This window comes from Procambarus clarkii, chromosome 13 (genome assembly GCF_040958095.1).
Source record: "Procambarus clarkii isolate CNS0578487 chromosome 13, FALCON_Pclarkii_2.0, whole genome shotgun sequence".
In the NCBI taxonomy this organism is placed as follows: domain Eukaryota; kingdom Metazoa; phylum Arthropoda; class Malacostraca; order Decapoda; family Cambaridae; genus Procambarus; species Procambarus clarkii.
In genome coordinates this window covers 32,697,462-32,724,319 of record NC_091162.1, presented here as the reverse complement: position 1 = coordinate 32,724,319, position 26,858 = coordinate 32,697,462, and the positions used below count along the sequence as shown (strand labels likewise).

The following is a 26,858-nucleotide window of genomic DNA, read 5'->3' as shown; positions in this document are numbered from 1 at the left end:
AGTTGCCACCATACACTGCATGACAAATCACACAGCAGACAGCAGACGATGCCACGATTACAACGTCTCCTCCCTCACCAAAATAGCTCCTCACAACATACTCCTGGTGCTGTTATTACACTATTCACACACACTGTATATACCCATGTACATATGTGTTCCCCATAGCGAACCACGATGCTAGTATGGTCAGCAAAACAAGAGTTACTGCCACACAGTGAGGCTACCTCAATTCTCTCCCTTCCTCTCTCCCTCACCAAAATTCTTCCTTCCTACGCACAATGCTAATTATAACCACAATTCTGGTCACTAATACCTGTAAATGAATAATTGACCACATGTTTTTGAAAGGGAACCTAAAAAGTCGTTTGAAGATTCCTAGATGGACGAAATAATGCTGTGGTACTGTGGCTAGCGCTGTGAATATCATGAACAGCATTGAATCACTTATATTTGAACATTGTACCCAGTCATTATCATACTCCGGCTCTTCTATAATACTATCATGGCTAAATAAAACAGATTATATATATATTTTGACAGTATTAGGCAATGCTGTGGTCACACGCTGAACAGCAGTGCTGTGCGCTCATGCTGCGAGCGCCAGCCTTGGTTGCTCACTCACTACTGAGGCTCTGACACCCGGCAATGTGGACCATTTTTTTTTTTAAAGGTGGCATCTGTTTACAAGAGCCCTGAGGAAGCTGATGTGAACCCCATGTAGCCGCGGGAGTTTTGAATGGAACGTGAAAAATAAAAACACCCGGAGGTGCATTGCGCACCTGAAGCCTGGGCCTGCAGGCGCGTTGCGCAGTTAAAGGGTTAAGTGTGTTCCCTGGTGGAATGTGGACTATGCTTGGGCAGTCCGCTGTAAGCCTGCAGCCTGGAAGAGACATCGTCGCCGGCATACCCCCGAATCTTTTCTTTTGTTTCCGAAGGCAAGTGCGGTGGCCCGTAGGACCATCCGTATGGCTAAACGTGCAAGTTGGGCATCTTATGTCTCCACCATCACGTCCGAAACTCCTCTTCCGCTGATCTGGAAGCGTATCCGCAAGATAGCGGGTAAGTTCGTTCCCGGTCCTTCACCTCGGTGGTAATCTTGTGGCGGACCCGTTGCAGGTCGAGACCGAATTGGGTTCCCACTTTTCGTCTGTTAGCTCTGGTTCTCATCTCCCCCATTCCTTCCTTCTTCGTAAGCCTCTTCTTGAATCTCGTCCTTTGGATTTCTGTACCTATCTCTACCTTCCCTATAACGATCCCCTCTCTGTCTCTGAGCTCCTGTCTGCCCTGGCCCTCTGCGGTTCTGCGGCGGCAGCGAGCTCCGATGGCATTCATTATGAGATGCTTTGGCATCTCCCTCTGTGCTCGTCTCGGTATTTACTGAGTCTGTTTAATCGGGTCTGGAAGTCGTCGTCAGTCCCTGAGGACTGGCTCGACACTGTTGTCCTCCCTGTTCGCAAAGCAGGGTCTCTCGGATCTTCCCCCAAGGACTTCCGCCCTATTGCCCTCACAAGTTGTGTCTGCAAGCTCTTTCAACGTATGGTTAACGTTCGTCTGATGTGGCTCTTAGAGCACTATCACCTCCTTTCGCCTTCTCAATTTGGTTTTCGCAAATGCCGCAGCATAACAAATGTCCTGGTGAACTTGGAGGTCTATATTTGTACTGCTTTTGCTGCGAAGACCTCCGTTGTTGCCATCCTTTTTTACCAGGAAAAGGCTTACGACACCACTTGGCGATATCATAGTCTGTCCCAACTTCATTCTTATGGCCTTCGTGGTAATCTCCCTCTCTTTCTCCAAAGCTTCCTCTCTCGTACCAAGCCTCACTCCTTTTGGGTGAGGCTTGGGACTGCTCTCTCTGCCTCTTTTCAGCAATACGAAGGTGTGCCCCTGGGTAGTGTTCTGAGCACTAGTCTTTTTCTGGTTGCCCTCAATGGTCTTCTATCCTCTCTTCCTTCTGGTGTCTTCTCCGTTCTCTATGTCGACGGTCTTACCCTTTGCTGTCGGGGTGGTGATTCGCCTCTCCTTCAACGCCGGCTTCAACCTGCAATTGATGCCGTGTTGTCTTGGGCCACCGCTCATGGCTTCAGGTTCTCTACGTCTAAGACTTGTGCTATGACTTTTACTCGGAAACGTGTCTTTTTCGTCCTTCTTTGTCGCTTTATGGTCACCCTATTGTGTACAGGAATTCCGCTAAGCTTTTGGGGTTGATTTTTGACACTCATTTGTCTTGGTTGCCTCATATCTCTTACCTCTGAGTTGAATACTCTAAGGCCCTTGCCCTCCTTCAGGTGTTGTCCCATACTTCTTGGGGAGTGGATAGGCTCGCTCTCCTCGCTTTACATTCCTCTCTCATCCTGTCAAAACTCGATTATGGTTGCCCTGCTTACTCGTCTGCTTCTCCTTCTACTCTTCACCATCTTGATGCTTTGCACCATACTGGGTTGCGCCTCAGTTCTGGTGCCTTTCGTTCATCTCCCGCCCTCAGTTTGTATGTTGACACTGGCTTCTTATCTCTCCAGGACCGTTGTGATCACTACTGTCTTCGCTATCTTGCGGGGTCCTTGCAACATCCTTTCTTTCGAGTCTGCCGTGCTTTAACCTTTACCCCTCTTGTGGTTTCTGTTCCTCTTTACCACCTCCCTCTTTCTGTCCGGTTATCTCGCTTACAGGATTCTCTTTCGGTTCAAATTTCTAACATTTCTCCTCGTATTGTTCCTTCTTTGCCCCCCCGTGGAGGGTTCCCCTTCCGAAGTTTTGTACATCCTTGACCCGCATTACTAAAGCTTTTACTCCTCCTACGGTTCTGAAACGCCTTTTTCTTTAGCACTTTTCTTTACACTCCCATTCCGTTTCCATCTTCACCAATGGGTCTAAGTCCGCGGACAGTGTGGGCTACTCCGATGTTTTTCTTGACCGCACTTATATGTGTCGCCTTCCTTCGGAGACGAGCATATTCACAGCGGAGCTTTATACTAGTCTCCATGCTCTCCGTCTCCTGCTTTCTCGTTGTCAATCCTCCTTTGTGATTGTTGTTGACTCTCGTAGTGCCCTCATGGCTCTCAGGTCCTTTAATCCTGTCCATCCCGTTGTCGTCGAGATTCAACATTGGCTGTTTCTTATCTCTTAGTAAATTTAAATTCGTGGAGTTTTGCTAGGTTCCCAGCCATGTTGGTGTTTCTTTAAATAAGCGTGCGGATGTCCCATTTCCCATAAAGGTATTCCTTTTTCCAACTTTTATCTGGTTATTCATTCCTCCATCCTTGCCCATTGGCAGGGTTGTTAGTCTTCTGTTGTTGGTAACAAACTGCGTACTCTTCAGTGTTGTGTGTTCCCGTGGCTTTCCTCCTGCCACCGTAACCGGCGGTGAGAAACGGCTCTAGCACGGTTGCGTCTTGGCCATACTTGCTTAACTCACGGTCACTTAATGGAGTGCCGCCCAGCTCCTTATTGTCTAAATTGCGTTGTCCCTCTTACCGTCGTGCATATCCTTGTTGAATGTCCTGATTTCTAGGACGAGCGTGTCTTTCTTTCCGACTGCCCCTTGTGGTCACTTGTCCCTGGATAGAATTCTTAGTGAATTGGATACTTTTGATATCGTTCGCCTTATGCGTTTCTGTTCTCGTATTGGCATCCTTGGCGATATTTACCGCCCTCTGATTATTCCGCACATTTGATGGTGCTATATATCCTTCTCGGTTTGGTGCCGTCTTTTGATAATTACAATGGGGCCTCGACTTATGATGCTAATCCATTCCCAGAGACGGATCGTAAGTTGAAGCGATTTTTCCCATAAGAATAAAGGGATTTGAATTAATCCGTTCCCCACCCTCCAAAATATTAACATACAAACACATTTTATACTGAATACAATGTTTTTTCTAACTACAATACAGTACCTAAGTTTATCTTACCTTTATGGAGGGCTTTTGATGGTATATGGAAGATGGTGATGAGGGGGGAGGAGGAGAGTTGTTACTGTTTGGAAGGGAAGTCCCCTTCCATTATCACATCAGGCAGTGATGTCTTCTCTGGGATACACTCTCTCCTACGTTTTGCCTGAATACCACTAGAACCTGGTTGTGGTTCAGTGCTTGTTTGTCTCGCTACAAATTTGTCAAGAGACATTTGTTTTTCCCTTCGTTTTAACATTTGTCTGTAATGATGCATCACTTTAGCACCCATAATGTCCTTTTTCTTAGCCAGTATGGAGGATATCGTTGACTGAGATTTGTTGTACTGCCTAGCCAGTCCAACAACCCACACACCATCTTCATATTTACGAATGATCTCTTGTTTCTGCTCTATGGTAATCCTTACATGGGATCTCATATGTTGAGCCTCACCACTGACTTTCCTGGGACTCATGGCGTGATATATAAATAATTACTTTAATGTTCAAAATGCAAAAAATCACCACAAAAGCAAAATTTCTTATAGCCGCAATCGTCACTAAGCGGGCAGCTGTAGTAAACTGAGGTAGGTCGGCCGCGTGACCAGGAACCATGTGCTTGGTCGACCCGAACGTGTACCAACAAATATCGTAAGTCGACGACACCATCGGATATCGAGTCGCATTTTTCGATGAAGTTGACATCGTAACTCGAAATTATCGTAAGTAGGAGCAATCGTAAGTCGAGGTGCCACTGTACTTACTAATAATGAAGTTAGTGGTTAGTAATGTTAGTATGTTCCTAGTACTGTATAACCATGTTTGATGGTTATATTGGGTATTAGTAGTTTAGTGTCAAAATTTCCGACATTTTAATACTTTCGCGCTCCCTGCAGTAAACTGTGTACTTTCTCGGTGTGCGCCGTTCGTTTCGGGTGACCGCGTGGCGACACTAAAATGTTTATAATCTTTTCGGTCTGCTCACCTTAATATTCCATGTATGTATTTAAATTTGGTATCAATTTGTTCGCAAGATAATGCTCTAGAGGAATATATATATATACAGTACAACCTCGATTCAACGTACTATATGGGACCACCCCCAGTTCGTTGGAGCGTTGGATTCGTTGCAAGAGGTGACCTTCAAGAGGCGTTTGCGTCAGTGTCTTTTTTTTTTCTTGTACACAATAAAAATGCATTGTATCATATTACTTACTGTACCTATATTTTACTACTCTACTAAAAATTCTGTAATTCATGTATTTACCTTATTGTTGGAGTTATGTCCATCTTGAAGTTTTGTGAAGTTGTGAATGCTCTACAGTAAATAGGTACTGCAGTGCATTAAGCCGTTAGCACTGTATTATTAAAAGTGGTTTTGCTGTATGTTGAGTACTACAATACAGTTCTTGAAAACTATTGTACATTAGAATTATTGCAACTTTAATTTTAACACTATGTACACACTTGAATTTAACACTTATTCTAATTGTTCACTTCACACACGATGTTTTTAGATGTTTGCATCAGCTTTGCTGGTGCTCGCTGCTGCTGTGTTGGCTTCAGCTGCTTTTGTGCTGGTGCTGGGTACAGCTGTGCTGGTGCTGGGTACGGCTGTGCTGGTGCTGGGTACGGCTGTGCTGGTGCTGGGTACGGCTGTGCTGGTGCTGGGTACGGCTGTCCTCGTACTGGGTACGGCTGTGCTGGTGCTGGGTACGGCTGTGCTGGTGCTGGGTACGGCTGTGCTGGTGCTGGGTACGGCTGTGCTGGTGCTGGGTACGGCTGTGCTGGTGCTGGGTACGGCTGTGCTGGTGCAGGGTACAGCTGTGCTGGTGCTGGGTACGGCTGTGCTGGTGCTGGGTACGGCTGTGCTGGTGCTGGGAACGTCAACAGTGCCAGTAACATTTTGTATAATCTCATCATCTGTTAAATGACCATTGATTAAATGATTTATTAATTTTATTATTTCGAAGCCGTAGTCACTGAACTGTGGCGACGAATTGAAACGAGAAACGCATGGTGTGTACAGGGATTAGACCCGTCCACTCGCTCACGCTGGAGTTGTTCCAATAACAAATAATTTCTCAAATAGCAGATGTCTATCATATTACAGTATATTTTCGGTTTTATTTAGTTTAGTTTAATTAGGATAATAAAAAGCTATTAAAGCATTGGTTTTAGAAATGATTTATTAGTCTGAAACTTTCAAAGTCATGGGTCACTGAACTATAACGACACAGACGAAGGAAAACCAAGTGAGGTTTACAGAACAGTATTCCCTTATCTGTCCACCCTCACTCACCTTGTTTTATCACAGAAAATGTCTATAAGGAGATTTTACGACATGTAGCTAGCTAATCACGCTTCAGCCTTTAAATTAATTTACAAAGATACGTCTGCCACAAATCAGTGGGAGGTTGGGAGGGAGGTGGGCAGGCAGAGCTTGTAAGGGAGAGGCAGGGAGGGAGGCAGGCACGGAGGGAGACAGGCACGGAGGGAGGCAGGCAGAGCTTGGGAGGGAGGCAGGGAAGGAGAGGATGGAGATGGATTGATGGTAGGATGGAGGGAGGGATGGATGATTTGAGGGTGTGTGTGTGTGTATGGGCTGTAGGGGTGGGGGGGGGAGGTGTGTCGGTGGTGGTGAAGGGACCGACTCGCTGATAACCCTAACTCTGACCCAGTTAACTTTTTTTTTTTAACTTGATTTGTTTCTTCAATTCTGGATGGATGGAGGGAGAAAGGGGATGGAGGGGGGGGATGGATGGAGGGAGGGGATGGATGGATGGATGGAGGGGGGATGGATGGATGGATGGAGGGAGGGGATGGATGGATGGATGGATGGATGGAGGGAGGGAGGGGATGGATGGAGGGGATGGATGGAGGGAGGGAGGGGATGGATGGAGGGAGGGGATGGATGGATGGATGGAGGGAGGGGATGGATGGATGGATGGAGGGAGGGGATGGATGGATGGATGGATGGATGGATGGATGGATGGATGGATGGATGGAGGGAGGGGATGGATGGAGGGGATGGATGGATGGATGGAGGGAGGGGATGGATGGATGGAGGGAGGGAGGGGATGGATGGAGGGGATGGATGGATGGAGGGAGGGGATGGATGGATGGATGGATGGATGGATGGATGGATGGATGGATGGAGGGGATGGATGGATGGATGGAGGGAGGGAGGGGATGGATGGATGGAGGGAGGGGATGGATGGAGGGGATGGAGGGAGGGATGGTGGGAGGGAGGGGATGGATGGATGGAGGGGATGGATGGATGGATGGAGGGGATGGATGGATGGATGGAGGGAGGGGATGGATGGATGGATGGATGGAGGGAGGGAGGGGATGGATGGATGGATGGAGGGGATGGATGGATGGATGGAGGGGATGGATGGATGGATGGAGGGGATGGATGGATGGATGGATGGATGGAGGGGATGGATGGATGGATGGGAGGGGATGAATGGATGGATGGATGGAGGGAGGGGATGGATGGATGGATGGAGGGGATGGATGGATGGATGGAGGGGATGGATGGATGGATGGATGGAGGGGAGGGATGGATGGATGGAGGGGATGGATGGATGGATGGAGGGGATGGATGGATGGATGGATGGAGGGGATGGATGGATGGATGGAGGGAGGGGATGGATGGATGGATGGATAGATGGAGGGAGGGGATGGATGGATGGAGGGGATGGATGGATGGAGGGGATGGATGGATGGAGGGAGGGGATGGATGGAGGGAGGGGATGGATGGATGGATGGAGGGAGGGGATGGATGGATGGAGAGAGAGAGAGAGAGAGAGAGAGAGAGAGAGAGAGAGAGGGAGAGAGGGAGAGAGAGAGAGAGAGAGAGAGAGGGGGGGAGAGAGAGAGAGAGAGAGAGGGGGGGAGAGAGAGAGAGAGAGAGAGAGGGGGGGAGAGAGAGAGAGAGAGATAGAGGGGGAGAGAGAGAGAGAGATAGAGAGATAGAGGGAGAGGAAGAGAGAGAGAGAGAGGGGGAGAGGGAGGGAGGGAGGGAGGGAGGGAGGGAGGGGGAGAGAGGGAGGGAGGGAGGGAGGGGGAGAGAGGGAGGGAGGGGGAGAGAGGGAGGGAGAGAGGGAGGGGGAGAGAGGGAGGGGGAGAGAGGGAGGGCGGGATGAAACAAGCATGGTGAGTGTACAGGGATTAGACCCGTCCACTCACGCTAGAGTTGTTCCAATAACATACAGTAATTTCTCAAAGAGCAGATGTCTATCATGTTACAGCATATTTTCGGTTTTATTTAGTTTAGTTTAATTAGGATAATAAAAAGCTATTAAAACACTGGTTTTAGAAATTATTTATTAATATGAAACTTTCAAAAGTCATGGGTCACTGAACTATGACGACACACAGACGAAAGTGAATGAAACCTCACTGTAAAGTGAGGTTTACAGTACAGTATTCTCTTATCTGTCCACCCTCACTCATCTTGTTTCATCACAGAAAATGTCTATAAGGAGATTTTACCACATGTAGCTAGGTAATCACGCTTCATCCTTTAAATTAATGTACAAAGATACGTGTGCCCCAAATCAGTGAACGAAAATCATGGAAACTCAGTTGTTCACTTGTGTGGATCACTCTGGCTGGTGTTTGTGTGGACCATTTTGGCTGGTGTTTGTGTGGACCATTTTGGCTGGTGTTTGGTTCATATGGTTCACTTGTGTGATCCAACTTCTTATGAAGGAATTATTAATTGTAATCTGTGATAGAATGAGAAAGTTTTCCACCACTCTGTGAACTCTGTCCCAAAATCGTAAGCTTGTGGACCACTTGTGGTCCACATGTATGGTCCATTTGTGTGGTCCACTTGTGTGATCCACTTGTGTGATCCAACTTGTCATATGAGAGAATTATTAATTGTAATCTGTTATAGAATGGGAAAGTTTTCCACCAGTCTGTGAACTCTGTCTGGACATCGTAAGCAAATCCGAACATCCCTCGCTTCGGCGAACCATTGTTCGTCGAACCGGGTGAGTAAATTCGGCCTGAAAAGTGTGCGAACTAGCCGGAGATTCGTTGAATCGGGGTACGTTGAATCGAGGTTGTACTGTATATAAAATTTCACCAAACCCAACATGAGACCCGCACCAAATAAAAAACTATGGCAATCGTTAGCCGTGAGCGTCAAACCACCCTGAAATGTTTATGATCTTTTCATGTTTGTCAACCCCAGAATTGTTCTACGTCGTTAATTTTGGTATCACTGTGACCGCAATAAAATTCCCTACACGGACATATGCATATAAATGCAGAATCATGATCGCGGCCCACCCTCAAGAGTGTGGGAAGTGGCTGAAGTGTTGCCTCTTACCGCACACCCGACGGCAGATCGGCGAAACCCCTATTGAAAAGTGTATATTCTTTTCACTGTCCTAACCTTAATTTTCGATGTATGTATTTCTTTTTTGTACCAATGTGTTCACAATAGAATGTTATAGAGGAACACAAGTATAAAATGTCACCAAAGCCTGAGTTAGACCAGCACCTTGAGGTTATCTTATCTTGAGATGATTTCGGGGCTTTTTAGTGTCCCTGCAGTCCGGTCCTCGACCAGGCCTTCACCCCCAGGAAGCAGCCCGTGACAACTGACTAACACCCAGGTACCTATTTTACTGCTTGGTAACAGGGGCATAGGGTGAAAGAAACTCTGCCCGTTGTTTCTCGCCGGCACCTGGGATTGAACCCAGGACCACAGGATCACAAGTCCAGCGTGCTGTCCGCTCGGCCAACCGGCTCCACCAAATAAAGAACTACGTCGATCACTAGCCGTAAGCACCAAACAGCGACGAAATGTTTCTATTCTCTTCAGGGTTGTCAACTCCACACTTGCCTTACAGCGTTAAATTTGGTATCACTGAGATTGCAATAAAATTCCTTACACGGACATGTGCATATAAATGTAGAATCATGGTCGCAGCATACCCGCAAGAGTGTGGGAAGTGGCTGAAATGTTACCTCTTACCGCACACCCGACAGCAGATCGGCGAAACCCCTATTGAAAAGTGTATATTCTTTTCACTGTCCTGATCTTAATTTTCAATGTACGTACAGTACTTAATTTTTGTCCCAATGTGTTCGCAATAGAATGTTCTAGAAGAACATATGTATAAAATGTCGCACAAGGATGCGTTAGACCGGCACCAAATAAAAAACTAGGTCGATTACACTCGTCGTGTCAACAATACAATGGTCTTACCACGATGATGCCGTTCTCCCAAATAGGCTATGTGGCTATTACAGAAAACGAAAATTTAATGGCAAACATGTTTATAGTATCCCCAAGTCGATCGGATAAGAATTGGATTTTATAGAAATATTTTTTCAAATGCCGCTTGAGGTGCATTCAAGGAAAAAAAAAATGTCATGCTCAAGCGACATATTTGTGCTAAAGTGCGAAAGTGCTAAATTGTGCGCAATCTAAAGGCGCTCATTTTGAAACCACTACCAGATCGATCGGATAAAATTTAAATTTTTAACAAATATTTTAATAAGCGACTCCGGACTTCGTCGCTAGAGAAGATGACGAGTCACAATAATGTGGCTAAAGTAAGTTGACCAGACCACACACTAGAAGGTGAAGGGACGACAACGTTTCGGTCTGTCCTGGACCATTCTCAAGTCGATCGACTTGAGAATGGTCCAGGACGGACCGAAATGTCATCGTTCCTTTCCTTCTAGTGTGTGGTCTTGTCAGCTAGAGTAGAATCAAGAGAAAAATGAACGACGACGTACATTGTAGCTAGAGCACGAAAGTGTTAAGTACTGGTGGTGGAGCACCTGGTTACCTGGTTTTCCTTCCTCCTTTCCGCAAACGAGGGAGAAGATGGGGCAAACTAGCTCACTCTATTTTCGCCAATTTTAAATCCTTTGTTTACAGTGTTGGGGTGAGTTTTCTTTTCTGTTTTGAGGCTGTGGTCTGATTTTCTAACCAAGCAGTATTCTGTTTTGTTTCACTGACTTTATGGGTACCTTCCCTTAGTAGTGGCTGACAATAATAAATTTGCACAAGTTTTCCTAGAGCCACTGCTCCCTGCATCTCTCTGAGGGTGGGCCAGGTTCGGGCTCATGGTCCCCAATAAGCCAATAAGAATTTCACAACTGATGGCACCCTGTAGTTTGGCACTATGTCATTATCATGGGTTCAGGGAGCCACTGGAGCTCGCCCAGAAATTGGCGTTTCATTACATTCAACTTTTTTTCTGTGGGGAGCCCCTACGGCTCCCTGGAGCTTATCGGGCTAATGTATGTTATGTTAGACCGGGACATTAGCTAAGGAGTTCAGACCTACCAGGGACCAGCGCCAGAACCTGGCCCCTTCAGAGAGGTCTCAGGGAGCAATGGCCCTGGAAAACCCCATATGGTTGGGGGTTTTCCTTATCTGCCATCGACCGGGGTTAGGCACCCAGAAAGGTAGGCGTAACAAAACAAACCCCACATGGTAAGAAACTACAACAAAAACCGAACAGAGAGGTAGAAAACTCCCTACAATCCCAAGGAAACAAGCAAACAAGCAAACATCACACTTTACTGCCGCGCCGATCGTCCGCGCAGCCCTCCCCACCCCGGGAGGGGGAGGGGGGAGCCCCGGACCTACCGCGCCAGCTGCCAAGCTCCAGTTCGTTCGCTAATGTCAACCGGGATTGACGCTTCTCTGGCCTCAGTTTCCTAGGCGGTGTTTGCCTTGTGTGGCGTTCACTGCCATGTGTTGTGGTGTGCGGTGGCCAGGAGTACTTCATCAGTGCCGGGGCTGCATGTGCTTAGTGGCTGCCTTCCCTAAGCGCCCTGTGAGTACTGGCCTTGCGTAACAGGGTTATCTTCCCTGGGGCGTTCGGGAACCATTCCCGTTGAGGCTCTTGCTGCTCGGTATTTGCCTCGCCCTTGGGGCCAGCTGGGGCTTGGGGCCCTTGTTTGGCTCTGGGTAGGGATTGGTATTGTGCTGGTTAGGGCGTCAAGGTGTTGCGCAGCCTGCCACCTAAGTGGCGGCCGGTTTCTGTTGCCTCTGGAGACGGTGTACTTTTGCGGGGTTTTTCTTTTCTTTTTCATTTTTCTTGCCTGGTGGGGGTCTGCCTAAGGTGGTTATAGTTCCACTGGTAGTGTTTGGCAGCCCTCTGCTAGGCCCCCGTGCTTGTACACGTCTCAGGGGTTTTCATTGCTATAATCTACCCTCTTGTTATGTTTGGGTTTCTTAACCGGTTAGCAACACCTTGCCCGGGCTTCCCGTAGTTGTTACCCTACGGGCCCTGGAAACCCCTGTCTGGGCTCGGGGGACCATTGAATGTGTCTTCCGGGTTCCAACCCGTCTTGTACGGGATCGTTGGTTGCTGGTCCCTTGTCTCCGGGTGACAGTCGCCAATTTTACCTCCGTCGTGCTGCCTGTTGGGTCACTGACACCTTGACCCGGAGTCTTGCGAGTGATTCTCTGCTTGTTCTCCAGTACTCTCCTGATGTTATTACTGTTCAGAGTACAGGCGGCATCCATGTTGCAAGCTAGGTTAGGTTGCTGCAACATGCTAGGTTGGTTTCCCACTCGAATGCCCCGTGGCCGCCCCGTTTGGTTAGGTGCTGCTCGCCCCTTTCTCTCCATGTTCCCGGCTCCGGACCGTCTGCGGGTTTCGGGGTTGGGGCAGGGTTTAGTTGCGGCAGAGACTCGGGCGGTTTTCGGGGGCTGCCCCGTTCGGGTTGGGGACGGAGGTTTGAGCCTGTGCCTCCCGCCAAGGCTTCTGGGTCTTACCAGCCGCCCTTTCTTGTTGCCTTTCCCATGGACTCTTGCTTTTCTTTAAGGGCGGAGGGCTTGGAGGACGGCTCTGCCTCGGGGCCTCTGTTGTTGGTTCCCGGGGCTGTGGGGGTTGCCTGCTAGCAGTTCTGGGGCGGTTTTGCCCCTTCAGGGGTTTTTCTGCTGTTGGGCGGCGTTTTTCGCCCTTCCAGTCTGCTAGCTTCCCACATTTGCTGGCGTGTTTTTGTGTATTTAGCGTCAGTCACAGTCCCTGCTGGCGGCCATTTTCGTCTGCCGGTTTCACGGCGTGGCCACCAGGGCGGCGTTGTGGTTTATTTACATGCGTCTGGGTGTGCGAGCAAGCGTCTCTGGTGAGTTTTCAAAAATTTTTCAGGGTTTTTGTTCTCCTGTTGTCGTTTCTTTGTTTTTCTGGTGTTTTCTTGCCGTTGCCAGTTCCTCTGGGAACGTTTGGGTGTTGTTTTTGGGTCTGAGCCTATGGGTTTAGGCTCAGTGCCCCTGGCTGGTATGCTTGCTCCCACACCTTGCCCCTCGGTTTTCGGTCTGTTGGGACCGTTTTCCCAGGGCGTTCTGCTGGGGTCTGTGCTTTGCCTTTCAGTGGTGTTCTCCGCCGGCAAATGTGGTGGTTTGGGCTCCCCCTGGTTCGATTCTGGGTTCCTTTGGGTTCCTTGGTTTCGTTCTGGAGGTTTCTTCCTCTTGGGCCCCCTTTTGTGGGTTCAGGGGACTTTGTTTCCTCGTGTGCCCCGGTTCTGCCTTTTGGGGTTCCGGGGTCTTCCTGGCTTGCAGGCTGAGCTTTTTGGGTCTTGGCACATGTTGTGGTTGTGCTGGGACTTTGTGGTTTTGCTGTCGAGGTGGGCCTTTTGATGCAGTTTTGTGCCTTCTTTGCCTGGCCGGCGTAGTGCTCTCTGCCACTAGTCGGCGGCTTGTGCTTTTACAATATATGTCTTCACCTAGTTGTGCTTGTGGGGGTTGAGCTCTGGCTCCTTGGTCCTGCCTCTCAACCGTCCATCAACAGGTGTTGATACCTGGTTGGTTGATACCTGGTTGATGTGGTGTATCGGTTCCTGTGCCTCTTGGGCTCTGTCATGTCTACATGTGACATTGTATGGGGGTCAGCCTCGTTACTTGTGTGAGGAGTCGCCACATTACTTCCTAGTGCTTTCCCGTTCCCATTCTGACACTAAAAAAAAAAAAAAAAAAAAATTAATTCTATCTGTGGCTCTTTTGGGTACTCAGTTTCACCTGTGTCCCCTAGTGCATGTGCCCCTTGTGTTACATAGCCTGTCCTTATCAACCCTGTCGATTCCCTTTGGTATCTTGAATGTGGTGATCAGGTCTCCCCTCACTTCATCTTCCAGCGAAGTGTGGTTTCATTCCCGTAGTCTCTCCTCGTGACTTCGGTAGTGTACTTTTTCTTTCTGAAGGGGTTCTGTTCCCTTCTCTGTTGACTGGGCGCTGGGGGAGCAGCTTGCTCTGTTGCCTCTCGCTTGGTCCCGCTGTTGGTGGGCGCTTTGGGTTGTCTTCCGGCCTCTGCTGGCGTCGGAGGATGGCTTCTCCCCCTTGGGGGGGGTTCAGAGCTGGCGGGGTGGGCTTCTTCCCCTGCGCTTCGTCATTTCCTCTTCGTGGGTGCGTGGGGCGTGGTCGATCCGCCCCATCCTTCTGGGCTTCCCGTCTGCTCTTTGCAGTCGTGAGCTTTTCCAGTCTGCAGTTCTTCTGGACTACTTCAGTCTGCGCCCTGGATCCTCTGCCCTCCTCGGAGGACTGTTGTCTTCTGTTCGGATTATGTTAGGGCCGGGTGCATGGATGGTGGACCTGGACCTCCAGGTCACTTCTTGGCACGTTCCTCTCCAGTTTTTCTGGGGCTAGCACGGTTGGTAATTACCTATGTGTACTTACCTAAGTGTAGTTACAGGATGAGAGCTACTCTCGTGGTGTCCCGTCTTCTCAGCACTCTGTCATATAATGCTTTGATTATAATTGTCATATTGTCATATAATGATTGTCATATGTCATAATATGTCTTAATATGATTGTCATATAATGCTTTGGTGGTGGGGCTTCAGGTTTGCTGTTTTTATTGCCTTCCCTATTTTGTAAAGGGCACTTTGTATACTCTTTGCATCTTTACCGGATCTTAGTGCCCTGTCTGCATCTGAGATTCGGTGTCTGGCCTACCTCGACGACTGGCTGGAGTGGGCTTCCAGTCAGTCCGCTTGTCTGCTCGCCAGGGGATGGTTCTTTCCAGATCGCTGGGTTTGGTTTCCTGGTGATCTGGAGGTTTTTACCTTCTGTTTCCGTCCCGGGTTCGGACCTGGGCCTTGTTTCAGGCTCTTGGGCCCCTCATTGTCTTCCCTCCAGAAGTGTTACTGCGGCTGTGGTCCCGCCTTTGGCTGTTCAGGAGGGGGTCCCGGGTTGCTCAGCGGTTGCTTGGGCGGTTGTGCGGGTGTTTGCACTTCGGCGTGCTTGTCTGCCCGCGGAGTCGGGTTTGGCTCCGGCGTCGGTTGGTTCCTACGGAGACTTCCCTTCCGCCTCTTGCATTCCTTGGGTTCCTCTGGGGATCTGGTGTTGGTGCTGCGTCACCAGCTTCCTCTTTGGGGTTTTCGGGGTTCCGTGCCTTGGCACCTCCCCGAGCCTTCGCTCGATGTGTTCACGGACGGGTCGTCTCTCGGCTGGGGCTTTGTGACCAGTGCTCACCAGGTCGGCCGAGGTTGATGGTGTCTGTCTGTCCGTCGGGCTCACAGCCCGGTTCAGGTGTTCATGGCTGTCTGGTTTGCGCTTCAGAGGGTTTGGGTCACTTGGTACTCTACCATTCAGCTCTGTTTGGACTGTTCTCTGGTGGTTCTTGCCGGAACCACAGGGGGTTTGGTTAACCGTGTGGTTCGTGTCCGGGGTGTGTCCTGTGTCCTGGTGGACAGCTGTCTCGGTTCATTCCTCTTCGTGGGTTGGCCAGTCGTCGCCGATTCGTTTTGTTGGCTCTGTTGGGCTTATGGACTCCTGGCCATGGACGTCTTCGGGTCGGCGTGGTCTAGGCGTCGCCCGTTTTGTGGCGCCCTTCCCACCTGCGAGGACTTCACGGTGGAGGCTTTCGGCAGGCCTGGTCGAGGTGGGGGGTACCTGTACCTCTTCTCCCGGTCCAACTGTTGCTTCGGGTTCTGGCTCGGTTGCAGCCCATTCCCACGAGAACAGTCCTTATGGTTCCATGGTGGCCGGCCCGGCCTTCTTTTCAGACGCTGCTTGATAGGTGTCCGTACCCGGGCGTTTTTCCTGAGGCTTCGCCTCTTTCAGCAGGCCGAATCGGTCCTGTCCGTGACTGGTTCGGCCTTCTCTTTGGCTCTTCGCGTCTGGTATTTTTGACGCAGGTATCACCATCTCTATGGTGTTCAGGTGGCTTTGTTGACGGTGTCCCACCTGCGAGCTTCGTCTTGGAGACAGTATGACGTTTATTACGTTTTCTCGCGTTTTGTTTACCCTCCGGCCTGCTCATGAGTCGCCTGAGCCATCCTAGTCCTTGTTCAGGGTGCCTTCTTATCTTCCCCTCAGTTTGTGGTAGCCCCTTCAGTTTCAGTTTCCTCCTCTTTGGTACTGGTGGTAGCTTTATTGGTGTGCAGCCTTTCTCTGTCCTGGCGACGGTCGAGACGGCTGCTTTCCGGAGGGGTTCTTGGGGTATTGGTACTTGTTTGGTTTGGCCGGGGGGTGCGTCCTGTGTTGTCCGGTTGTCCTTTTTGCTGTTGCCGGCGTACCGTGCCTGGGGATGCGCTGTGGTTGATCCGGTTCCTTCGTTCCCTGTTTTCAGGGCTCGGGTCTCCCAGGTCGTCCGCAGTGTTTTCCTTCTTCCTGCGGTCTGTCTTTGCGCCCGTGCTGTTCAGACGTTTGCAGCATTTGCTGCTGTGTTGGTGACGTCTCGGGCTCGTTTCGGGCGCAGGGATTTGTGGGTCGCACAGGTTTTTGGCCGCCCATCCATATGTGCATCTGTTCTTGGGCGTTCTTGTTGCCTTGGGTCGCAGGTTTGCGACCGGTTGTCTTGGCTTTGCGTTGCAGAGTTTGTGGTGCCCGCCACCCGGGTTAGCCCTTTCTTTTCCTTCTCTTTGGGTATGAAGCTCCAGGGAGCCGTAGGGGCTCCCCACAGAAAACCAGCGTTGAATGTAATGAAACGCCATTTCTGGGTGAGCCCCGGAGGCTCCCTGGAAACCCTCCCTCCCACCGGTCGGCGGTTTTTTTCGCGTTGGTTGAAGCTTAGCTTCCGAACTGGAGCTTGGCAGCCGGTGCGGTAGGTCCGGGGCTCCCCCCTCCCCCTCCCGGGGTGGGGAGGGCTGCGCGGACGATCGGCGCGGCAGTAAAGTGTGATGTTTGCTTGTTTGCTTGTTTCCTTGGGATTGTAGGGAGTTTTCTACCTCTCTGTTCGGTTTTTGTTGTAGTTTCTTACCATGTGGGGTTTGTTTTGTTACGCCTACCTTTCTGGGTGCCTAACCCCGGTCGATGGCAGATAAGGAAAACCCCCAACCATTTGGGGTTTTCCAGGGCCATTGCTCCCTGAAACCTCTCTGAAGGGGCCAGGTTCTGGCGCTGGTCCCTGGTAGGTCTGAACTCCTTAGCTAATGTCCCGGTCTAACATAACATACATTAGCCCGATAAGCTCCAGGGAGCCTCCGGGGCTCACCCAGAAAATGGCGTTTCATTACATTCAACGCTGGTTTTTTTTCTCTCTCATCCCAAGTATTTAATCAATTACTTCTAGCATTTCATTATGATAGCCTAATTTTGTCCACATCAATAAAATTTTCCACTAGTTTAACATAAATATTTTCAAAATAAACTGATGAGTTGATTATCATGACTTTTACTATGATGAAAGTTCTTGTTGTATGATTTACTCTATAATACTGTTACTTGTATAGCCCTGAAATTGTGTGAGTAACATTTTTCAGGAGAATGGAGATGCCAGTGGTCGGACATTGAAAAGAGAGAATCCACACAAATACCTGCTGTATAAGCCCACGTTCTCTCAGTTGATGGTATTCCTGGCATCAGGCTTCAAGGAGCTACCAGCTAATGGAGCCATGTTGCTGTACATCTCGGCTGATGGGGCATTCACCAACTCAAAACATCCTCAGGACCGTGAGTTAATGATTAGGTTTTGCCAACATAATTCATGGTGTAAAAACTTAAGTATATTACCGTCTAGAGCTCAGCAGATTCAGACTTGCACCAGTGTGCTGTAAATGTTATTACAGTGTTACCTTCACTTGCACTCTCATTGGAGAGAGAATAAATATTTTATACTCATTTTTGCCAAGTACGGTATATTTTTTCTGTGAGTGATCTGTCGGTGGCTTCCTGTCTGTCTGTCCTTGTTTTTTTTTTTGTTTTTTTTTGAGATATATACAAGAGTTGTTACATTCTTGTACAGCCACTAGTACGCGTAGCGTTTCGGGCAAGTCCTTAATCCTATGGTCCCTGGAATACGATCCCCTGCCGCGAAGAATCGTTTTTTCATCCAAGTACACATTTTACTGTTGCGTTAAACAGAGGCTACAGTTAAGGAATTGCGCCCATTAAATCCTCCCCGGCCAGGATACGAACCCATGACATAGCGCTCGCGGAACGCCAGGCGAGTGTCTTACCACTACACCACGGAGACTGTTAACGCCACCCAATTGAAATCATACCAGTCCCTTTGGGTTTTAAATATCCTAACCAGAGAATCAAAACCTGGTCCCCTTACAGTGGTGCATGGGATGGAGGATTCAAGCTCACACTATCTGAAGAAATAGCTACCAGAAAGGTTGAATGAACCAAAAACAAAGAACAGCAAGGTAAAATAAAGTAAAAAAAAATATAAAAATTGGACCCCAAAATAAAATAGTATAGGGTAAGATTAAAAAATACAGAGAATACACAATCAGAGAACACTGTATAAACATCAGAGGTCCGCGGTTGTTCAACGTCCTCCCAGCAAGCATAAGAAATATTGCCGGAACAACCGTGGACATTTCAAGAGGAAACTAGATTTATTACTCCAAGGAGTGCCGGACCGACAGGGCTGTGGTGGGTATGTGGGCCTGCGGGCTGCTCCAAGCAACAGCCTGGTGGACCAAACTCTCACAGGTCGAGCCTGGCCTCGGGCCGGGCTTGGGGAGTAGAAGAACTCCCAGAACCCCATCAACCAGGTATCAACCAGGTAACCAGAATGGGTAATCCAGTAGGCAACCTGTCCTATTTACCTAAATTTACCTGGCAACCAAGGCAGGTGGCTACCCTGAGCTGCAGGCCACTAACCAATCACAGGTCTGGCCAGTCAGTCTTAATCGTAAATCCTGTGGACATTGTCCTGCAGGGGCCATGCTGCTTGTGTATTGGTTTCACTTGTATATATCAGGATTTAATGTTCTACTGGATTTAACAGGCAATTTTGAGAAATATTTAGATCCTCATTTACCAATCTGAGTTTGGATCCTCATTAACCTTCAACCAAGGTTGGTTGAATTTACCAACCTTGCCAATAGGAAAACAAGCAGTTGTTATTGAATATATTGTGGCACAACTTGGCCCCATGCTATCTTCTTATCTTCTTGAGATAGTTTCGGGGCTTAGCGTCCCCGCGGCCCGGTCCTCGACCAGGCCTCCTTTTTTGTTACATACCCCCAGGAAGCAACCCGTAGCAGCTGTCTAACTCCCAGGTACTATTTATTGCTAGGTGAACAGGAGCATCAGGGTGAAACTCTGCCCATTTTTGTTTCCGCCTCCACCGGGGATCGAACCCAGAACCTCAGGACTACAAATTCGAAGCGCTGTCCACTCAGCTGTCAGGCGCCCTTGTTTTGCTAGGCCACTGTTTTCCACACTGTTTCCCTGAAGTGACTACGGAAAGTACCAGTGTTTCCCTGCAATGACTGGGACGTACCAGTGTTACCTTGCAATGACTGGGACGTATCAGTGTTTCTCTGCAATGACTGGGAAGTACCAGTGTTTCCCTGCAATGACTGGGACGTATCAGTGTTTCCCTGCAATGACTGGGAAGTACCAGTGTTTCCCTGCAATGACTGGGACGTATCAGTGTTTCCCTGCAATGACTGGGACGTATCAGTGTTTCCCTGCAATGACTGGGAAGTACCAGTGTTTCCCTGCAATGACTGGGAAGTACCAGTGTTTCCCTGCAATGACTGGGAAGTACCAGTGTTTCCCTGCAATGACTGGGACGTACCAGTGTTACCCTGCAATGACTGGGAAGTATCAGTGTTTCCCTGCAATGACTGGGAAGTATCAGTGTTTCCCTGCAATGACTGGGAAGTATCAGTGTTTCCCTGCAATGACTGGGAAGTATCAGTGTTTCCCTGCAATGACTGGGAAGTATCAGTGTTTCCCTGCAATGACTGGGACGTACCAGTGTTTCCCTGCAATGACTGGGAAGTATCAGTGTTTCCCTGCAATGACTGGGAAGTACCAGTGTTTCCTGCAATGACTGGGAAGTACCAGTGTTTCCCTGCAATGACTGGGACGTATCAGTGTTACCCTGCAATGACTGGGAAGTACCAGTGTTTCCCTGCAATGACTGGGAAGTACCAGTGTTACCCTGCAATGACTGGGACGTATCAGTGTTACCCTGCAATGACTGGGAAGTATCAGTGTTTCCCTGGAGTGCCTGTAGGAAGTACCAATGTTTCCCTGGAGTGCTTGTGGGTAGTACCAATGTTTCCCTGGAGTGCTTGTGGGAAGTACCAGTGTTTCCCTGGAGTGCTTGTGGGAAGTACCAGTGTTTCCCTGGAGTGCTTGTGGGAAGTACCAGTGTTTCCCTGGAGTGCTTGTGGGAAGTACCAATGTTTCCCTGGAGTGCTTGTGGAAAGTACCAATGTTTCCCTGGAGTGCTTGTGGGAAGTACCAATGTTTCCCTGGAGTGCTTGTGGGAAGTACCAGTGTTTCCCTGGAGTGCTTGTGGGAAGTACCAATGTTTCCCTGGAGTGCTTGTGGGAAGTACCAGTGTTTCCCTGGAGTGCTTGTGGGAAGTACCAGTGTTTCCCTGGAGTGCTTGTGGGAAGAGTACCAATGTTTCCCTGGAGTGCTTGTGGGAAGTACCAGTGTTTCCCTGGAGTGCTTTGTGGGAAGTACCAATGTTTCCCTGGAGTGCTTGTGGGAAGTACCAATGTTTCCCTGGAGTGCTTGTGGGAAGTACCAGTGTTTCCCTGGAGTGCTTGTGGGAAGTACCAGTGTTTCCCTGGAGTGCTTGTGGGAAGTACCAATGTTTCCCTGGAGTGCTTGTGGGAAGTACCAATGTTTCCCTGGAGTGCTTGTGGGAAGTACCAGTGTTTCCCTGGAGTGCTTGTGGGAAGTACCAGTGTTTCCCTGGAGTGCTTGTGGGAAGTACCAATGTTTCCCTGGAGTGCTTGTGGGAAGTACTAATGTTTCCCTGGAGTGCTTGTGGAAGTACCAATGTTTCCCTGGAGTGCTTGTGGGAAGTACCAGTGTTTCCCTGGAGTGCTTGTGGGAAGTACCAATGTTTCCCTGGAGTGCTTGCGGGAAGTACTAATGTTTTCCCTGGAGTGCTTGTGGGAAGTACCAATGTTTCCCTGGAGTGCTTGTGGGAAGTACTAATGTTTCCCTGGAGTGCTTGTGGGAAGTACTAATGTTTCCCTGGAGTGCTTGTGGGAAGTACCAATGTTTCCCTGGAGTGCTTGCGGGAAGTACTAATGTTTCCCTGGAGTGCTTGTGGGAAGTACCAATGTTTCCCTGGAGTGCTTGTGGGAAGTACCAATGTTTCCCTGGAGTGCTTGCGGGAAGTACTAATGTTTCCTGGAGTGCTTGTGGGAAGTACCAATGTTTCCCTGGAGTGCTTGTGGGAAGTACCAATGTTTCCCTGGAGTGCTTGTGGGAAGTACCAATGTTATTATATATTCTTGGCATGGGTCCCAAGAAGCCAGTGGTAAGGTTCAACCTTAAAAAAATAGTTGAGTAGAGGCAGTAGAAGATGTCCCTTCCTCATTAAGAAAATGTGTGAAGTATGGGAAGAACTGCAAAGTTTTGTTGAAAAAAACTCGCCCAGATAAAGCTGTAGCAGGCCGTTACATTGACCTTTTAAATGACAATGTGATTGTCTTACTACATACATGTGTTGCAAAGAAGGGAAAAACAATCTTCAATGGATCATTTCGTTGTGAGAAAATCAAGCAGTGAGTCACAACCAGGACCTAGTGGTATGCAGGCAAAACGTGCCAGAGTGCACTCCAGAAAAATCTTTACTGCATGATGTTATAATGGAAGGGGACTTCCCTTCCAAACAGTAACACCTCTTCTCCTCCCCCATCCTCACTATCTTCCATACGCCAACAGGAGTCATTAGCAAGGGTAAGTAATAACTTGAACATACTTTTGTAATATAGATTTGGATGAATTAGGTATAAAATTTAGTTTGAAGTGAAGTTTTTGGGTAGTCAGGAACGGATTAACTACTTTACTGCGCCAACCAAGTATTCTCGGTCGGCGGGAAACTGTGCCAACCAAGAAAACTCTTTTTTTTTTTTTTTTTTCTGTACTCATTTTAAATGTGTGCGAGGTTGGTTGTGTACGAAATGTACTCTTAGGACTTCCAGTGAGAGGCAGCCATCTTGGAAAAAATTTCCAGAATGCCCTAGGGCTGCTGGCTGGGTTAGTACTGAGTGAGGAACCATGGGTGGCGTATGCACCTCTGGCTCCCAAACACCTGTCCAACGCGGTGTTGAAAGATAACGCTCTGTTGGTGAAATTCAAACTTTATTGTTTGAAGAACATAAGGGTCATAATATTGACAAGGCATAATCAGACATGTGAGCCCCTGGTTGATACCTGGTTGATGGGGTTCTGGGAGTTCTTCTACTCCCCAAGCCCGGCCTGAGGCCAGGCTTGACTTGTGAGAGTTTGGTCCACTAGGCTGTTGCTTGGAGCGACCCACAGGCCCACATACCCACCACAGCCCGGTTGGTCTGGCACTCCTTGGAGGAATAAATCTAGTTTCCTCTTGAAAATGTCCACGGTTGTTCCGGCAATATTTCTTATGCTTGCTGGGAGGGACGTTGAACAACCGCGGACCTCTGATGTTTATACAGTGTTCTCTGATTGTGCCTATGGCACCTCTGCTCTTCACTGGTTCAATTCTACATTTTCTTCCATATCGTTCACTCCAGTACGTTGTTATTTTACTGTGTAGATTTGGTACTTGGCCCTCCAGTATCTTCCAGGTGTATATTATTTGATATCTCTCTCGTCTTCTTTCTAGTGAGTACATTTGGAGGGCTTTGAGACGATCCCAATAATTTAGGTGCTTTATTGCGTCTATGCGTGCCGTATATGTTCTCTGTATTCCCTCTATTTCAGCAATCTCTCCTGCTCTGAAGGGGGAAGTGAGTACTGAGGCAAGTACTCAAGACGGGACAACACAAGTGACTTGAAAAGTACAACCATTGTGATGGGATCCCTGGATTTGAAAGTTCTCGTAATCCATCCTATCATTTTTCTGGCTGTCGCAATATTTGCTTGGTTATGCTCCTTAAATGTTATGTCGTCAGACATTATTATTCCCAAATCCTTTACATGCTGTTTTCCTAATATGGGTACATTTGATTGTGTTTTGTACTCTGTATTATGTTTAAGGTCCTCATTTTTACCGTACCTGAGTACCTGGAATTTATCTCTGTTAAACATCATGTTATTTTCTGATGCCCAGTCGAAAATTTTTTTAATATCAGCTTGAAGTTTTTCAATGTCTTCAGCCGAGGTAATTTTCATACTGATTTTGTGTTATCTGCAAAGGATGATACGAAGCTGTGACTTGTATTTTGTCTATATCTGATATGAGAATAAGGAAGAGCAGCGGTGCAAGGACTGTACCCTGAGGTACAGAGCTTTTAACTGCACTTGGACTAGATTTTATATGGTTGACCGTTACTTGCTGAGTCCTGTTTGACAGAAAACCGAGTATCCAGCGTCCTACTTTACCGGTTATTCCCATTGACTTCATTTTGTGTGCTATCACGCCATGGTCACATTTATCGAAAGCCTTTTTGAAGTCCGTGTATATCACATCAGCATTCTGGTTTTTTCTAATGCCTCAGTGACTTTGTCGTAGTGCTCAAGTAGCTGTGAGAGGCACGATCTTCCCGCTTGAAATCCCATGTTGGCCTGGGTTGTGAAGGTCATTGGTCCTCCATGAAATTGGTGACCTGACTCCTAATCACTCTCTAAATACTTTTATGATGTGCGATGTTAGTGCAACTGGTCTATAAGTGCAAGGCAGCACAATCCAGGTAAAACAGAAGGTCCCCCAGCCTAAGGCCAATACAGAGGAGTCAAAGACTCACAAATAGACCTAAGTGGGCTCTGCACCCCAGTCATATGGTCTCTCGGGGACAAACTCTGGAACACACCAAAATAGATACATCAGTGACAGTGCTAGGAGGGCTCCTGGAGACAAAAATAAAAAATACATGCAGCTCAGAACACAACAAAGCCATGCCTATGCAACAAACCAGGTGGAATACACACACATGAAGCAAACTAAAATATAAAGCAGAGTACAAAGCAAATGGTTCCCACAGAAACAAGTCCAAGGATGGCCAGCAATTAAATTGAAGCAGAGGATCTTGCCATGTTTGAAAGACCGGAATCACTACTGTACACAGGGCACCAGTGGAAGAACTGGGTAAGAAGGGTGGCTGTTTACGGAAGCCTGGCTATTTAGTGGTGGCATTCAGTATCGAGTTAAGCATTAATTTTGAATGTTTCTCTCTTTCCGTGTGAATCATTTGCAGACTTGTTTGGCAGTATCAAAGCTTTGATATTTTATAGCCCAACAAATGTCTGTAAAGTTTCACCAACTTCCTGGATGCTTTCCCAGTGTGGTGGCAAATTATCACTTGCTCTATGCAAGTGATAATTGAGGGGGGGCACAGGTTTTAGCACTAGTTCCTGTTAGGCTAAACTGAACTCTCACATCTGATGTGATCCATTTATATTATCTCAGTGAGAGAGCTTCAGGGAGCCAATGGGAGTTCCATCAAAAATCCAAATTTTTACCAATACAGTATATTAATGATCAACCTAAATGGGTCTGAATTATATTGCACTGATTTTCCAAGTCACAGTGTATATACAGTTCAGTACTTATATTCTTAAGTGTAATGTTTTAATTATTGATGTAATGTGTCTTGCTCCATAATACAGTACTTTCATCTCTTAACATATTCCAAATGCTGCAGCTGGCTATGATTATGGAGGCGTGGTAACGAACAGTAAAAGAGATCCTGAGCACACTAATAAACGTGCATTACAGCTCAAGGATATGCATTGCTTCTACCCTGGGGACCTATATGCATTCACTCGCAAGCCTCTCTTCATTGTGGTGGACTCGGATAACTCGCCAGTGTTTGCAAACATGCCTCATTATTTTGGGCAGCCACTAGTTGTTCTCATGTCTCCACAGGATACCCCACCACAGTTCCATGGTGAGCACATCTGAATTTCCACATTTTCTCCTTGAGGTTCTTTCTGATAATTTACAGATTTAGATTACTGTAGTTTTATATGTCGTAAGGCTGTTTTTAACAATTATTTATACGTTTGTTATTCTTTGATATTCTTTAAATTACATTATTGATGTAAATATTTTCCATTTCATTAACACCCATCACTACTACATTCTTCGTATGCCTTTATTGTAAGTAATCATTCACTTGGTTATAAGCCTTAATAAATTGATTATAGGAGCTATCTTAAAACTGTGTGGGGTAATTAATAACACAACTGAAGACATTTTTTAAATTATATAGACTAACACATTTCAGTCATTACATCATCAGTAAACCATAATAATGAATTATTAAGGCTTATAACCCTTAAACCGCACCAGTCACTTGAAAACGATTGGCCTAGATATCTAGCTCTAATCACTTGAGGATGTTGAAAAGTTATTGTTAATTTGGATAAATGACAAATAGCTAGCGGATGATAGCGTTCCAGAGGCCATCATTTGTGGAAAAGCAGCTAGGCATGATGTTCATTAAAGAAAACAATAGCCTAGCTTTACCACAAATGATGGCCTCTGAAACGCTATCATCCGCTACCTGTTTGTCATTTATCCAAATTAACAATAACTTTTCAACATCCTCAAGTGATTAGAGCATCTAGGCCAATCGCTTTCAAGTGTCTGGTGTGGTTTAAGGGTTATGATGATCTTAAATGATCATGATGGTCTTAAAGAAAACCCATGAAATGAGTGATGCAGATATGAAAGCGTTTAAGGCGAGCAAGGAATGGTTTAAGAAATTTAGAAAAAGAAGTGTTATTCATCATGTTGTGAGGTATGGGGAGGCTGCCAGCTCAGATAAATAGTAAAATACTAGAATGGATAAAACAATGATTAAAACAAAGAAAATAAATAAGGAATCTGACGGGAGAAATGTAGTGAGTGGAGTACCACAGAACACCAGGTCCATTTTGGGGCTAACCCTTTTTTGTCATATAACCATACAGTAAAACGCCATTTTCTGGGGGAGACCCGGAGGCTCCCCGGAGCTATCCTGGCTGATATGTACTTATTTAGCTTTCTGGCATCGGTCAAAGTGCATGGAGTTCTTGCCTACCAAGGACCACAGCTAGAACCTGGCCCCCCTCAGAGAGGCACGAGGAGCAATGGCCTATACAAACCCCCGTGTGATTGCAAGCATTCTATGTCTTCCATCGACTGGGTCTATCACCCAGGAAGATAGGCGCCCCAAAACAAACCCCTATTCTGGTTAAAATATTTCTATCGAAATAGCCAACTCAAAACTCGAAAGAAAACGAGTGGGCAGAAACTCCCCAAATGAAAACTAGCAAAATACAGGGAAACACCGCCGACCGGAGGGAGGGAGGGAGGGATGCTGGGGAGCCTCCGGGTCTCACCCAGAAAATGGTGTTTCATTATATTCAACGTTGGTTTTCTGGGGAAGCCTTGTTGGCTCTCCAGAGCTACCTCACCAAAGATAAAGAAAAGAGGGAAGGACCTGGGAAGTGAGTGGATGCCATGCATCCTAACTCAAAAATGAGACAACTAGCAAACCCGGGGCAACTATTGCCCCGTCAATGGGACAGACCTCGTAAAGGCTGATGCACCGTACAAGAACCTAAGCAGCACACAGGGCAATACCCACATACCCACGCCAATCAGAAAAAGACAGAACTGAAGGCTGCGCATGC

At 47.7% G+C, this 26,858-nt stretch overlaps 1 protein-coding gene across 1 annotated transcript in view; it reads left to right on the top strand.

The window, feature by feature from the left end:
* LOC123757286 (protein SCAI) overlaps nt 1–25,140 on the top strand; it is a 179,871-nt gene extending 154,731 nt beyond the window's left edge. Inside the window, exons 8-9 of the mRNA XM_069324084.1 lie at nt 17,585–17,774; nt 24,881–25,140. Of these exons, the coding sequence (XP_069180185.1) occupies nt 17,585–17,774; nt 24,881–25,140 (450 nt within the window). The remainder of the gene's footprint in view (nt 1–17,584; nt 17,775–24,880) is intronic.
* Nucleotides 25,141–26,858: the final 1,718 nt, after the last annotated feature.